This window comes from Hylobates moloch, unplaced genomic scaffold, assembly GCF_009828535.3.
Source record: "Hylobates moloch isolate HMO894 unplaced genomic scaffold, HMol_V3 SCAFFOLD_18, whole genome shotgun sequence".
NCBI classification, from domain to species: Eukaryota; Metazoa; Chordata; class Mammalia; order Primates; family Hylobatidae; genus Hylobates; species Hylobates moloch.
In genome coordinates this window covers 15535692-15548667 of record NW_026652293.1, presented here as the reverse complement: position 1 = coordinate 15548667, position 12976 = coordinate 15535692, and the positions used below count along the sequence as shown (strand labels likewise).

The 12976-nt window shown below is 34.5% G+C and overlaps 1 protein-coding gene across 1 annotated transcript in view; it reads left to right on the top strand.

The window, feature by feature from the left end:
* Nucleotides 1–12295, top strand: part of NEK7 (NIMA related kinase 7) — a 155953-nt gene extending 143658 nt beyond the window's left edge. Inside the window, exon 10 of the mRNA XM_032136818.2 lies at nucleotides 9282–12295. Coding sequence (XP_031992709.1) covers nucleotides 9282–9392 — 111 coding nt within the window. The 3' untranslated portion in view covers nucleotides 9393–12295. The remainder of the gene's footprint in view (nucleotides 1–9281) is intronic.
* The last annotated feature ends 681 nt before the right edge of the window (nucleotides 12296–12976 follow it).

The window sequence follows — 12976 nt, the reverse complement described above, 5'->3', positions numbered from 1 at the left end:
AAAATATAGTGTACTTTAATGTATTAGACCCACTTTGGGGTGCTAAAATATGTCCTTGGGTAGATGGAAATTGGGTATATCCGGGAGGCTGACATAACATAATTGGTCTCAGAGGGATTAAGATGGGGGTGAAAAAGAAACAGTACCAATAGCACTAGTCTTTATTATTCTGTTGAGAATTGTGTTAGTGACCTAAAGCTATAATGCACAAAGAGCCCTATTGTTATTACCTGTACGTGACTGAACTTGATCTGTAATTGGGTTATCACCCTGACAACAATGACTGTTAACACTGTCTTCTTTTTAATATTTCTGGTATCAACCTACTTGCTTTGATATCTCTTTAGAAATATATAGATCAAAATATATTAGTATTTTCTCTACTTTGTTGAGAACATTCATTAATTTCCTTACGGTTAATGACCTCGTAATCCCTTAGGAATGTTGTAGAGAATCCATTTTATTTTTAGTTTGTATACTTTGTTTCATTTAAGTGTTTCTGTGTTGCTTTTTAAATTTTTGTGAAGCATCTGAATTAAACAGTTTTCTCTGATTTTGCAAAGGCTTTTGTATATTCAGACCTTTACTTTTGCCTTATTTTTAACATAAAACAATTTTTATAAAAGCAGCAAAGTAGACATTTTTTATAAACAAGTAGAAAGTGATGCAAACTAAATTTTCTGAGATAACATAAACCATGAAATGCTTATTTAGTTTTATTTATTCTTATTAATGTTGTAATATCTACTGATATTGGAATTATTTCTAAAATTTAAAGCAATAAATAGAAAGCTAACTCCCTCAATTCAAGGACAAGAAATGTTTTGAACAAGTGATTGACTAACACTGTTAGAAATTGAAACCTGACATGAAGGAATGATATGAAATTCTTAATGTTATTATCTGATCACGGTTTCCTTGAACATGGTTAATAATGTAGTACTTAGAATCATTGCACAGTATTGGATAAATGTTAAAAGTTTTTAAAATAACTTTATTCCTTCCAGAGGTTAACAGAAACTTTTAAAAAATGTAAAATAAACACTTAGGGAGATGTCTAAGATCTTTATCTCATTTTGATTATTTGATATCTGGAAAAAAAAATTTAGAGGTTATTTCTTATGTTCATCAGGTCACTATGTAAGTTTATAATCCAGAGTAAAGAAATTGTTCTGTGACAAAAATCAACTATATTTCATTTGGAGGGAGTTTACTGCCATTTTCATGAGTCAGATTAGAAATAACATTAAAATTATCCCTCTAGTCATAATAATCTGAATATTTTGGTGTCATTGTTTAAATATATCCCTCACAGATAAAGTAGGCCTGTATCTTATTGGGAATTTTGCTGAACTCTAGAGAAAATTTTTTAGTTTGTTTTTTGATCAGAATTGGCCTATGAAATGTGAAGGCAGATCCATTAATTTTAGAAACCCAAGGAACTGGTGTTAGAGCTAACATTCTTTTGAAAATCTAATAACCTAACAATATATCTTTGACTGTGTGAAAGGTCACCCCACCTTTGTGCAGAGGTGGCCCTGAGGGACCCTGCAGATCAGGTTAGAATTTTCCCGGGCAGTATAATATAGTACTGTATATAAAAGTTTTGGCGCTGGAGCTAGACTGCTTCAGTTCAAATCCAGGCTTTGCCCCTTATGCCTTTGTGGCCTTAGGAATGTTGCTACTCTATAAAATTGTACATACCAGTAGTGTCCACCCCATAGAGTTTTTATGAAGATTGAATAAATTAAATCATGTAAAATGCATAGAGTTGTTCATAAATATTAAATATTAGCTTTTAGGAAATAGTTTTTCTTTACTCAAGCATTGGAACTAGCATTTAGTTGAAACCCTAGAGTTATCTTAAAGAGCATAAGGAGATATATTTTGATCTGAAAATGTTCAGGGGACTATATTTTCAGTTCTCCACTGGAGTCTTAGAAAAACTAATAATTCCGTGGAATATCTAAGTCTAAGTACTATAACCCCAGGTATGTTCACTAGCTGCAAAAAGTGACCCCTTAGTAACCACGAGTCAACCTATTACGTATATTTAACATCGTAAAAATGGGTTTGTCTCTTCTTCTAATTAATAAATTTTAAACCCTGGCTCTTAATACAATTCCTGGTTTATAATACACAGGTGACTTTTTTTTTTTTTTTTTTTTGAGACGGAGCCTCGCTCTGTCACCCAGGCACCCAGGCTGGAGTGCAGTGGCGTGATCTCAGCTCACTGCAAGCTCCGCCTCCCGGGTTCACGCCATTCTCCTGCCTCAGCCTCTCCGAGTAGCTGGGACTACAGGCGCCTGCCACCACGCCCGGCTAATTTTTTGTATTTTTAGTAGAGACGGGGTTTCACCGTGGTCTCGATCTCCTGACCTCGTGATCCGCCCGCCTCGGCCTCCCAAAGTGCTGGGATTACAAGCGTGAGCCACTGCGCCCGGCCACAGATGACTATTTTATCCTCCTGTTCATGATGGCAGAAGCACAAATAACTCTACGATCTTAAAGTGGTATTATAATTTTGTTTTCATTAAAAGAAGAAGGAGTGAGATGTGACCTTGTTTATAATTTTTATTTAGTCTTACAAGAGACTATTCATGGATCCATATGAATTCACATTTTTAAGCCAAATTATTAACATTAAAGGAATAAAACTTAGTCTGTGGTTGTTTATAACATAAAAGTAGGTTACTTGTGATTTTTCCCCTTATTATACCAAAAGACTTTTGCAACTTATTTTACCCCCACTAGAGTAACAGGTCTATTTAAGTATATCTTTAGAACAACAAATAGTTATTTCATAAATACCAAGGAAAATTACATCAAATTCAGAATTCAGCCTATATAAATCTCCTATTCTGTAATTTACAATCCACTTTTCTTTAAAAATATTTGAGATAATTTATTGCAATGGGCATTACTTACCTGTTGTTAAAAAGGACATTTAAGTAAAATTCAGAACCAGGGATACAAGGGAATGTAAATGTATACCTGTTACGACCAACAGACTTGCTGTGATTGAGGTTCTCATTTAGTTATTGCTTCCTTTATCTCATGGCACAAAGGGAATCATAGTAAGCAAATTAGTTTCTGCTTATAAGGGGGAAATATACTATTAATAGTTCCTCACAGAAGACAAAGTTTTCTCCTACTAAATTATGGTATAAATATCTCATATGAAGATCTTTGAGTAATGTACTAAGCAGTGTCTTCAACATCAATTTTACAGCAAATACCTAAGTGATGTTTGATAAAATCCAAAAGCAAGTATCAAAGCACAGTTTCGGAAAGGCGCTTTGTCAGCGGGATAAACAAATGCGCTCCCAGAATGCAGCCTTCTGGTGGTCTAACTTAATTAAAGGATAGAACTTAGATTATCCAAAGTTGTAAAGATGACTTTTATTCATTACAGAGTCTTCTCTAAATTTTAATTCTCAACAAGAATTTGGTAGGACCCACTACATGGCACACTATTTAAGGTTATATACTCTTTGACAAGAACCTGGATTCTATTCTGCTGATTTGCTTAAGGGAAAACAAACATGTCAGGTGGACACCCTTAGTGAAATTTGAGCCATCTTACCACTGTGTTCACTGAATAAAAGTCAGACCAATCTCTGAGTGGAATAAACTAACTATGTTACTTTCTCCATTCTATGATGACCTGTTAATATCTAGTCACTCATGTCTCCTGACTGGAACTCAGATGATACCTTAAATCAAGTGACATCCCTTTATAATGGAAATGATTTGAAATTAGTGTTACTAATAATCATCATGTATATATAGCTGTATTAAGCATCATGAGAAATTCAAACCAAAAGACCAAGTAGGTAAAGGTAAAAGTAAACAAGCTGTCAACAATGGCAAGTGGTAAAAGACCTGCCTGAAAAAAATCAAATGCCTTGAGTTCCAACTTAAGTTCCACCATTAATTTTTTAATTCATTCTTGGATTTTTCATCTATAAAATGAGACTGTTGTGGGAGATTACAGTGCTTTAAAAATAACTGTTAAAATTATATGGAAGATTTTGTAAAATAATAAGTTCTATGTAAATATGAAATACTTTTTATCCAGAATGATACCTGCCATTAAGCAAGGCTAAATCAACACATGAGTATTGAAGAGAAGCATACAATTAAAAATGATTGTTTAATATAGGTTAACAACTTTTTACTTGAGCTGTCTCCTTTATCTTCATAATCTAGATCTGGTAGAGTCACAAAAGTTATTTAATGTATACAATTCAGCTATCTCGAAATGAATGCAGAATTAAACCCAAAATTCAGGAATTCATATTTCTACCCAAATCTCAATGTGTCAGTATCTCAAATGTGATGACTTCAAAAACTCAAAAGTATCCTTCTTGCCCTCTCCAGGCCACACCTTCTTTAGTGTTACCACTTCTGTTATCCCATTTCAGATACCCTGGTGAATACTTCTGATGAATGCTATTTCTTGCCTGAAATCTTAGAGGAACTTAATTGAGCATTCTGCTGGCATTGTTCTCTTTTTGCCTGTCTTTGTACCAAGAAAATATGTGCTGAAGCACAACTCTAATGATTTCTCCCTCTTGCCTTAAATACTGATTTCCCATTGTCTATGTGAATAGATTTGAAACCCCTTAAATCTTTCTTTTCTTTGATCTCAGCTTATCATTTCATCCCTCTTGCTCCTCAGTCATGCAGAAGTAGTTGCCATTGCTTTCACACACATCATGCTTTCTTTGGCCAAGAATCAAGGTTCATTCTGTTACCTCTGCTTAGAATTCTCTCCTTTTTATATATTAAGATTATGTTCTTGCTTCAAACCTCAGCTCAGATGCCACCTCCACAAAACCTTTTCTTTTTTCCTCAGCCAGAAGTTACCCATTCATTCTTTCATTCATTCAGCAAGCCAGTGAGCACTTACTGTTCATCCAGTATCCATCCTCTAGATCTTGCAGTTTAATAGAAGAAAACAGACATTTAATGAAGTACAATAAAGTGTTATAAGGACTTTAATACAAGTATGTGAAGGGTACGCTGGGGGCCAAGTAGAATAGAGTAAGTTCCATGTAGCAAACACAGTAATGAGGAAGGACTTTAGAGAAGAGATACGCAGTGAAGAGCTGCATGGGTAAGGCAGACAGGTGAGCGAGCCAGGGGTTTTGAGGGAGGTGTTATAAACAGAGGAGCAGCATAAACAAAGATATAGGGGCATGAAGCAGTTTGGCAAGCACAGAACTACAGGTGCTTTATTATGGTTAGAAAATAAGTGGGGGAAGGGAGGAGGAGTTTGGGGCTAAATAGGAGCCTGGAAAGGGAAGCAGGAGACTGATGTTAGTGGCTCATATTATGCCAGGCTAAGGGCCTTAGCTTTTCTAAGAGGTATGAGGAGCCATTGAAATGCTTAAAGTTGAAGCATCACCTGGCTAGTTAGGCAGTGCAAGGGAAAGGGGAAGACAACTGAAAACAAAGCTGTCAGCTGGAAGACTATTCCAAGAGTGTGGCAGTGGAGATGGTGTGGCAGGAGCAAACACAAGGTTTAAGGAGCCTGAGACCAATAGGACTGGTTGCTGAGGGTTAGGCAGGTGGGAAGGAAGTATGATGAGATGTTCGGTGTGAATTCCAAATTTTTGACTTAAGAAGTTGGAGGTGCTATTAGGAAGAGCCGGTTGGGGAGAAAAAAATACTAATATTTCAGTTTTAAACATGTTTAATGTGAATATTTGCATGCAGCTCTACTCAGAAGGCAGTTGGAGGTATGGGAACAGAGCCTGCAAAGAGGTCTAGGCTGGAGACAGATAACCTGTGTTCCTCAGCATATTGGTGGTTATTGAAGGCATGGGAGTAAGTGCAGTTGTTGAAGATAAGAAGGAAGAGTGAAATGGGAGAAGAGTTAAGGAAAGGAAAATATTTAGGGCGTACCAACATTTACTAGATTTTTCAAAGGAAGATAAACCTACAAAAGAAACTAGGAAGAAAATGTCAGGGAAGTTAAGGTCTAGGCCGGAATTGAATGATGTAAATCCAAAAGGATAGAGCTGACCAGGATGAAAGAGATTGGAAATGGTCTCAATCAAATCAAACAAAACCATACTGGAGGAAGGGAGGGAGAGACACAGAAGGACAGGAGTGTGTGCTTACATTTCTGATGTGACACAGCATTTTAAGAAACAGGCTATGTCCTTGGAAGACAGAGACTAAATTGGTATGAAGGTGAAGATTACAGCCAGGTAATCAAAGAGATTTGTATTGATTCACATCAAATAAATGTGAAAGTGACCCAAGATGAGGGTTGCAGTACTTGGAATGGAGAAGGATACTGTCAGCTGTGTGGGTATCGATACCTCCGTGAACAAGGTGCAACAACTCATAGTTAAACAGATTTTAGAAAAAGAGGAAAGTAATTATTTCCTCCCCTGGGCAGCTACACTTAATATTTTATCTCACAGATATTTCTTGAGATCGATACCTATCACTTGGTAGTTTATAATAGAATTATTTCTATGATTTCCTCACTTTCACATTTGTTTCTTTGTTCTGTCTATCTTCTGCTAGATTGTAAGCTGTTTAAGGGCCTGTGCTGTGTATTTTTCATTATTGCTTTATCCTTACCACCTAACAAAGTGTCTGGTACATAATAAATACTCCATTGGAAACTATTGAATGAACAATTGAATGAATGGATGAAAATGGAAGAGAGGGCCAAAAAGAAAGAACAAAAGAGTCAGATGGTTAGAAAGGAAAATGAGTCATTCTCTCACTTCTCATCCTGGACAACAAGCCTTCCCTTGTGGACAGGTCCTTTGTCTTATCCGGTGCCATCAAGTATCACCAGCATAGTGTCTCTTGTAGAGTAGATCATCTAGAAATGTTGCTGGAGTGGATAAGTGGGAGCATTCCCAAAGCATATTTTAATTTCATAGGTTTTCTTTCTTTTTATACTTTATTAATTTTTTAATGTAACAAATAATTGAAGAAAAGTTATCAACAGATGGTTTCATAAATATAGTAAAGTATGCATATTCTGTATTTCACATATCTGATTTTATATGGTGATAGCCCTGTTCGTTCTTCTGGAAAAGGAAACTCTTTATGACAAGATACACTTCCTATTTGGTGGAGATTGAATCAGTTAGTGGGGAGGGAAAAGCAAACTCCACAGTGCTGTGGCTCTGCCTGTTGCAAGGTCACCAATTGACCTGTCATCCCTTTGAAAGGCCATCCTTAAAGGAGCAGTTTAGAAGCAACTGCTCACTGGCACTCCCACTACTTATTTACCTTATTCTTTGTCTTTCTCCCTTTTTGTTATTCCCAATTCTTATCTTTTTACTTTGGTGAACTAGAGAATCACTGTCTTCTTCAACTAAACTTGCATCATTGTATCTCTAATCTTGGTTTTTCCTCATGCCGGGAGAACTTAAGGGCCAGTCATTCATTCTTAGTGGTTGGAAATTCTACCCTATTCTGAATTATTACACAGGAAAAGTAAGGTTTCTGAACTAGCTTGAAGGATGTGGCAGTGTTAGGAAGTCAAAAAATTGTTACTGCATGCATCTACTTGCATTTTAGCTAAATATAATGAACTTTTTGTACCACGGTTATCTTTTCCTGCCTTTCTTTCTGCTTGCTTTCTTGTTTTTATCTCTAAAGAAAATATCTGACAGCTAGATGACCCATTAGAACACATTATCTTTTAAATTATGTGTCATTATATAAGTGCTTTTCCCACTTTCTTCTGCATTGTGTATGACTGGATATATTTATTTTTGTTGGTTTTTTTTTGTAACCTGGTAAAATGCCAGTCTCTTTCTGATGTAAATTTCTCTTAGGTCACCATAATAAAATGCCTTGTGTATTTCTGTACCCCTTAAGGGTTTTTAATGCTGTTCTCTGCTCTTTTGCAAGGGATATAAATTAAAATCTTCAGGCTCTCCCAGTGGGTGTAACATTACTATGAAACATTGTTAAATTTCCAAATGTAGCTAAAATTGATTCATTAAATTTCATTCTGCTAGAATCATAAAATGTAAGAGATTAGGACGAGAACAGCCCTTATAGGTCATCCACTCCAGCCTCCCTATTTAATAGATGAAGAAATGAACCTCCAGAGACAGTGACTTACCCGAGGGCACAGAGCTACAAAGTGCCTTCAACAAGACTGGTTTCCATTTCACTGTACTCCTTACCAAACTCTGACCCTTCATCTGGCAGACTCTTTGACCCACCTCCTCTTTCAGAATGACAGTTCTCAGTGTCATTAGCCTTCTCCATAGCACTAGCAACATCTTCGGCCCATGCTTTTTAATCATCACTTGTATTTTCTCTGGTTGAAAGTTATTTTATGGTAGAAATTGAGAACTATGAAGAAATTGTGCTAATTTTGAAAATTTACTAAGTGCTAATATCGTGGCCAGAGTTAATGCAAATTCTCAAAATGTCTAAACTGTTCCTAAAGAGACCTACAAAGCAAAAGAATATAGTTTTTCCTCTTAGTTTATTGTCTATGAAGATCATATACAATATTACAATGACACATAGTTTCATAAACTGATGGAAATTAGAATTGAGAATAAAATCCTATATTCTTCTACCCGATGGATCGAGGACCATATAGGAGGGTACTTTCTTAATTTATTGAAATCTGCTTTTATTCTATGATATAAATAGAATAAAATAGTAAACCTCAACTCTCTCATCTATAAAGTGAGGACATTTAAATACTCTATACACAATTGAGGATTGGAATAATACTTATAACTTCCCTTATAATTTATTATAATTAGTTTAAAGGAGTGTTTTTTTCTCTAATACAAAATTTAACATAAAACTTTTAATATATATTTGTACAAAATGGTTCATTATAAATGTATGTCTAATTGCCTTCTATTTAAACTTACAATTAAGTCTGTTGTAGTAGATTATAGATCAGATATGTATGTGTGTATTTACAGTTAACTTGGAGACTTACAGTTACAAGCCTGGTGTCCTCAGTGACTGCTATCTTCTGATTAAACTCTGAAAAAAATAACAGAGTCCATTTTAAAGCCTCTGATTGTGGAAAATACTTCTTGGTTGACATTAATACTGTCCATTCAATGCACTTCATAGAACATTTAACTTATTGTAAAATCATTGGCAGCAGTCTTATATATATTTCTAGTACAGTGAATGTTTAGTCAGAAAATGTACTTTCCTTGTAAAATCTATAGCTATTCATAATTTCTTCCTTTCAGTAAGCTAACCAAAAATAGTAGTCTTAATCAGGTTTTATTGTTTTTCTTTCATCTCAGCTCCGACAGTTAGTTAATATGTGCATCAACCCAGATCCAGAGAAGCGACCAGACGTCACCTATGTTTATGACGTAGCAAAGAGGATGCATGCATGCACTGCAAGCAGCTAAACATGCAAGATCATGAAGAGTGTAACCAAAGTAATTGAAAGTATTTTGTGCAAGTCATACCTCCCCATTTATGTCTGGTGTTAAGATTAATATTTCAGAGCTAGTGTGCTTTGAATCCTTAACCAGTTTTCATATAAGCTTCATTTTGTACCAGTCACCTAAATCACCTCCTTGCAACCCCCAAATGACTTTGGAATAACTGAATTGCATGTTAGGAGAGAAAATGAAACATGATGGTTTTGAATGGCTAAAGGTTTATAGAATTTCTTACAGTTTTCTGCTGATAAATTGTGTTTAGATAGACTGTCAGTGCCAAATATTGAAGGTGCAGCTTGGCACACGTCAGAATAGACTCATACCTGAGAAAAAGTATCTGAACATGTGACTTGTTTCTTTTTTAGTTATTTATGGACATTGAGATGAACACAATTGTGAACTTTTGTGATGATTTTATTTTTAAATGTTTGAAGTACTAGTTTTAGTTCTTAGCAGAGTAGTTTTCAAATATGATTCTTATGATAAATGTAGACACAAACTATTTGAGAAACATTTAAAACTCTTAGCTTATACATTCAAAATGCAACTATTAAATGTGAAGATTTGAGGACAAAATGTGAGTCAGACACTGAAGAGTTTTTTGTTTTGTTTTAATATTTTTGATATTCTCTTTGCATTGAAATGGTATAAATGAATCCATTTAAAAAGTGGTTAAGGATTTGTTTGGCTGGTGTGATAATAATTTTTAAAGTTGCACATTACCCAAGGCTTTTTTTGTGTGTTTTTATTATTGTTTGTACATTTGAAAAATATTCTTTGAATAACCTTGCAGTACTATATTTTAATTTCTTTATAAATTTAAGTGCATTTTAACTCATAATTGTACACTATAATATAAGCCTAAGTTTTATTCATAAGTTTTATTGAAGTTCTGATTGGTCCCCTTCAGAAATTTTTTTATATTATTCTTCAAGTTACTTTCTTATTTATATTGTATATGCATTTTATCCATTAATGTTTCATACTTTCTGAGAGCATAATACCCTTTTAAAAGATATTTGGTATACCAACACTTTTTCTGGATTGAAAACATTTTTTTAAACTTTTTAAAATTTGGGCCACCCTGTATGCATATGTTTGGTCTTGTTAAAGAGGAAGAAAGGATGTGTGTTATACTGTACCTGTGAATGTTGATACAGTTACAATTCATTTGACAAGGTTGTAATTCTAGAATATGCTTAATAAAATGAAAACTGGCCATGACTACAGCCAGAATTGTTATGAGATTAACATTTCTATTGAGAAGCTTTTGAGTAAAGTACTGTATTTGTTCATGAAGATGACTGAGATGGTAACACTTCGTGTAGCTTAAGGAAATGGGCAGAATTTCGTAAATGCTGTTGTGCAGATGTGTTTTCCCTGAATGCTTTCGTATTAGTGGCAACCAGTTTCTCACAGAATTGTGAAGCCTAAAGGCCAAGCGGAAGTCACTGTTAAAGGACTCTGTGCCATCTTACAACCTTGGATGAATTATCCTGCCAACGTGAAAACCTCATGTTCAAAGAACACTTCCCTTTAGCCAATGTAACTGCTGGTTTTGTTTTTCATATGTGTTTTTCTTACACTCATTTGAATGCTTTCAAGCATTTGTAAACTTAAAAAATGTATAAAGGGCAAAAAGTCTAAACTCTTGTTTTCTGAAATCTAATCAGTTATGTATGGTTTCTGAAGGATAATTTTATTTTGGAATAGGTAAAGGAAATCTGTTTTGTTTGTTTGTTTTTCCTGAGGGCTAGATGCATTGTTTTTCTCACACTCTTAATGACTTTTAACATTTATACTGAGCATCCATAGATATATTCCTAGAAGTATGAGAAGAATTATTCTTATTGACCATTATTGTCATGTTCATTTTAATGTAATATAATTGAGATGAAATGTTCTCTGGTTGGAACAGATACTCTCTTTTTTTTCTTGCAATCTTTAAGAATACATAGATCTAAAATTCATTAGCTTGACCCCTCAAAGTGACTTTTAAGTAAAGATTTAAGCTTTTCTTCTCAGTGAATATATCTGCTAGAAGGAAATAGCTGGGAAGAATTTAATGATCAGGGAAGTTCATTATTTCTACATGTGGAAACTTTTTGCTTCGAATATTATATCTTTTTAAATCTACATGTTCATATTTTTCCTGAAGAAACCACTGTGTAAAAATCAAATTTTAATTTTGAATGGAATAATTTCAAAGAATTATGAAGATGATTTGAAACTCTAATTTATATAGTCACCTATAAAATGTTCTTTATATGTGTTCATAAGTAAATTTTATATTGACTAAGTTAAACTTTTGAATTGATTTGAGGAGCAGTAAAATGAAAGCTATATCTATTCTAAACCTTATTTAGACATTGGTACCAGTTACCCAATTGAAAATATGGAGTAACTTTGTTTTGTATGGTAAGGTTTAGGAATGGTGGATGAAGGGTATCTCTGTATAAATAAAGTGCTCAACAATGTGCAATGATTGTAAATTTAGTAAGATATTACAGCCATTTCATGAATGCTTTACCATTCAACATAGTATCTATTACAAAACACCTTTCTTGTATCCATATACTTCAGGTGTTGCTGTTAACATTTACTATGATATTTATTTTAACCAAAATGTTATTCACATTAAATGTTTATTCTTTAAAATGAATGTATTATGTTTTTAACCCACAAATGCATACTTAACCTTGTGCCTCATATTTCAATAGTACTGTAATATGGACATCTTTTGTGAAATACTTTTATTTTGTTATGCTTTAAATATACATACAAAAAGATTTCTGTTATTAGCTTTGAAAATTGTACAATATTCTAATATAAACAAAAATATAAAAATAAAAATGAATACAGTAAAATGTCCGGGTATCTATGATTTTTTCCCCTAAAGTCTTCCATTTTTTATTTTACTTAATATACAGAAACAGTTCTTACACATTTTCATAACTTTGCCATTTTGGAGAAGCTTAAGAATTGGAATAGACAAAGGTGATAACAGAGATTACACGAATCCTAAAAAGTAGTTTTATCAACATGCATTAAACTAAGGACATCTTCAGGACATCATTTTCTGTTTTTGAATGAGAAAAGTTTTCTAAAAGGTAAAAAAAAAAAAAAAAAAAAAAAAAAGGAATATTAATCTTACTGCTTTGAATCTTTAGAGCAGGGGTGTCCAGTCTTCTGGCTTCCCTGGGCCACACTGGAAGAAGAAGAATTGTCTTGGGCCACACATAAAATATGCTAAGACTAGGCCGGGCGTGGTGGCTCACGCTTGTAATCCCAGCACTTTGGGGGGCTGAGGCGGGCGGATCACGAGGTCAGGAGATCGAGACCACGGTGAAACCCCTTCTCTACTAAAAATACAAAAAATTAGCCGGGCATGGTGGCGGGTGCCTGTAGTCCCAGCTACTCAGGAGGCTGAGGCAGGAGAATGGCATGAACCCGGGAGGCAGAGCTTGCAGTGAGCCGAGATCGCGCCACTGCACTCCAGCCTGGGTGAGAGAGCAAGACTCCGTCTCAAAAAAAAAAAAAAAAAATGC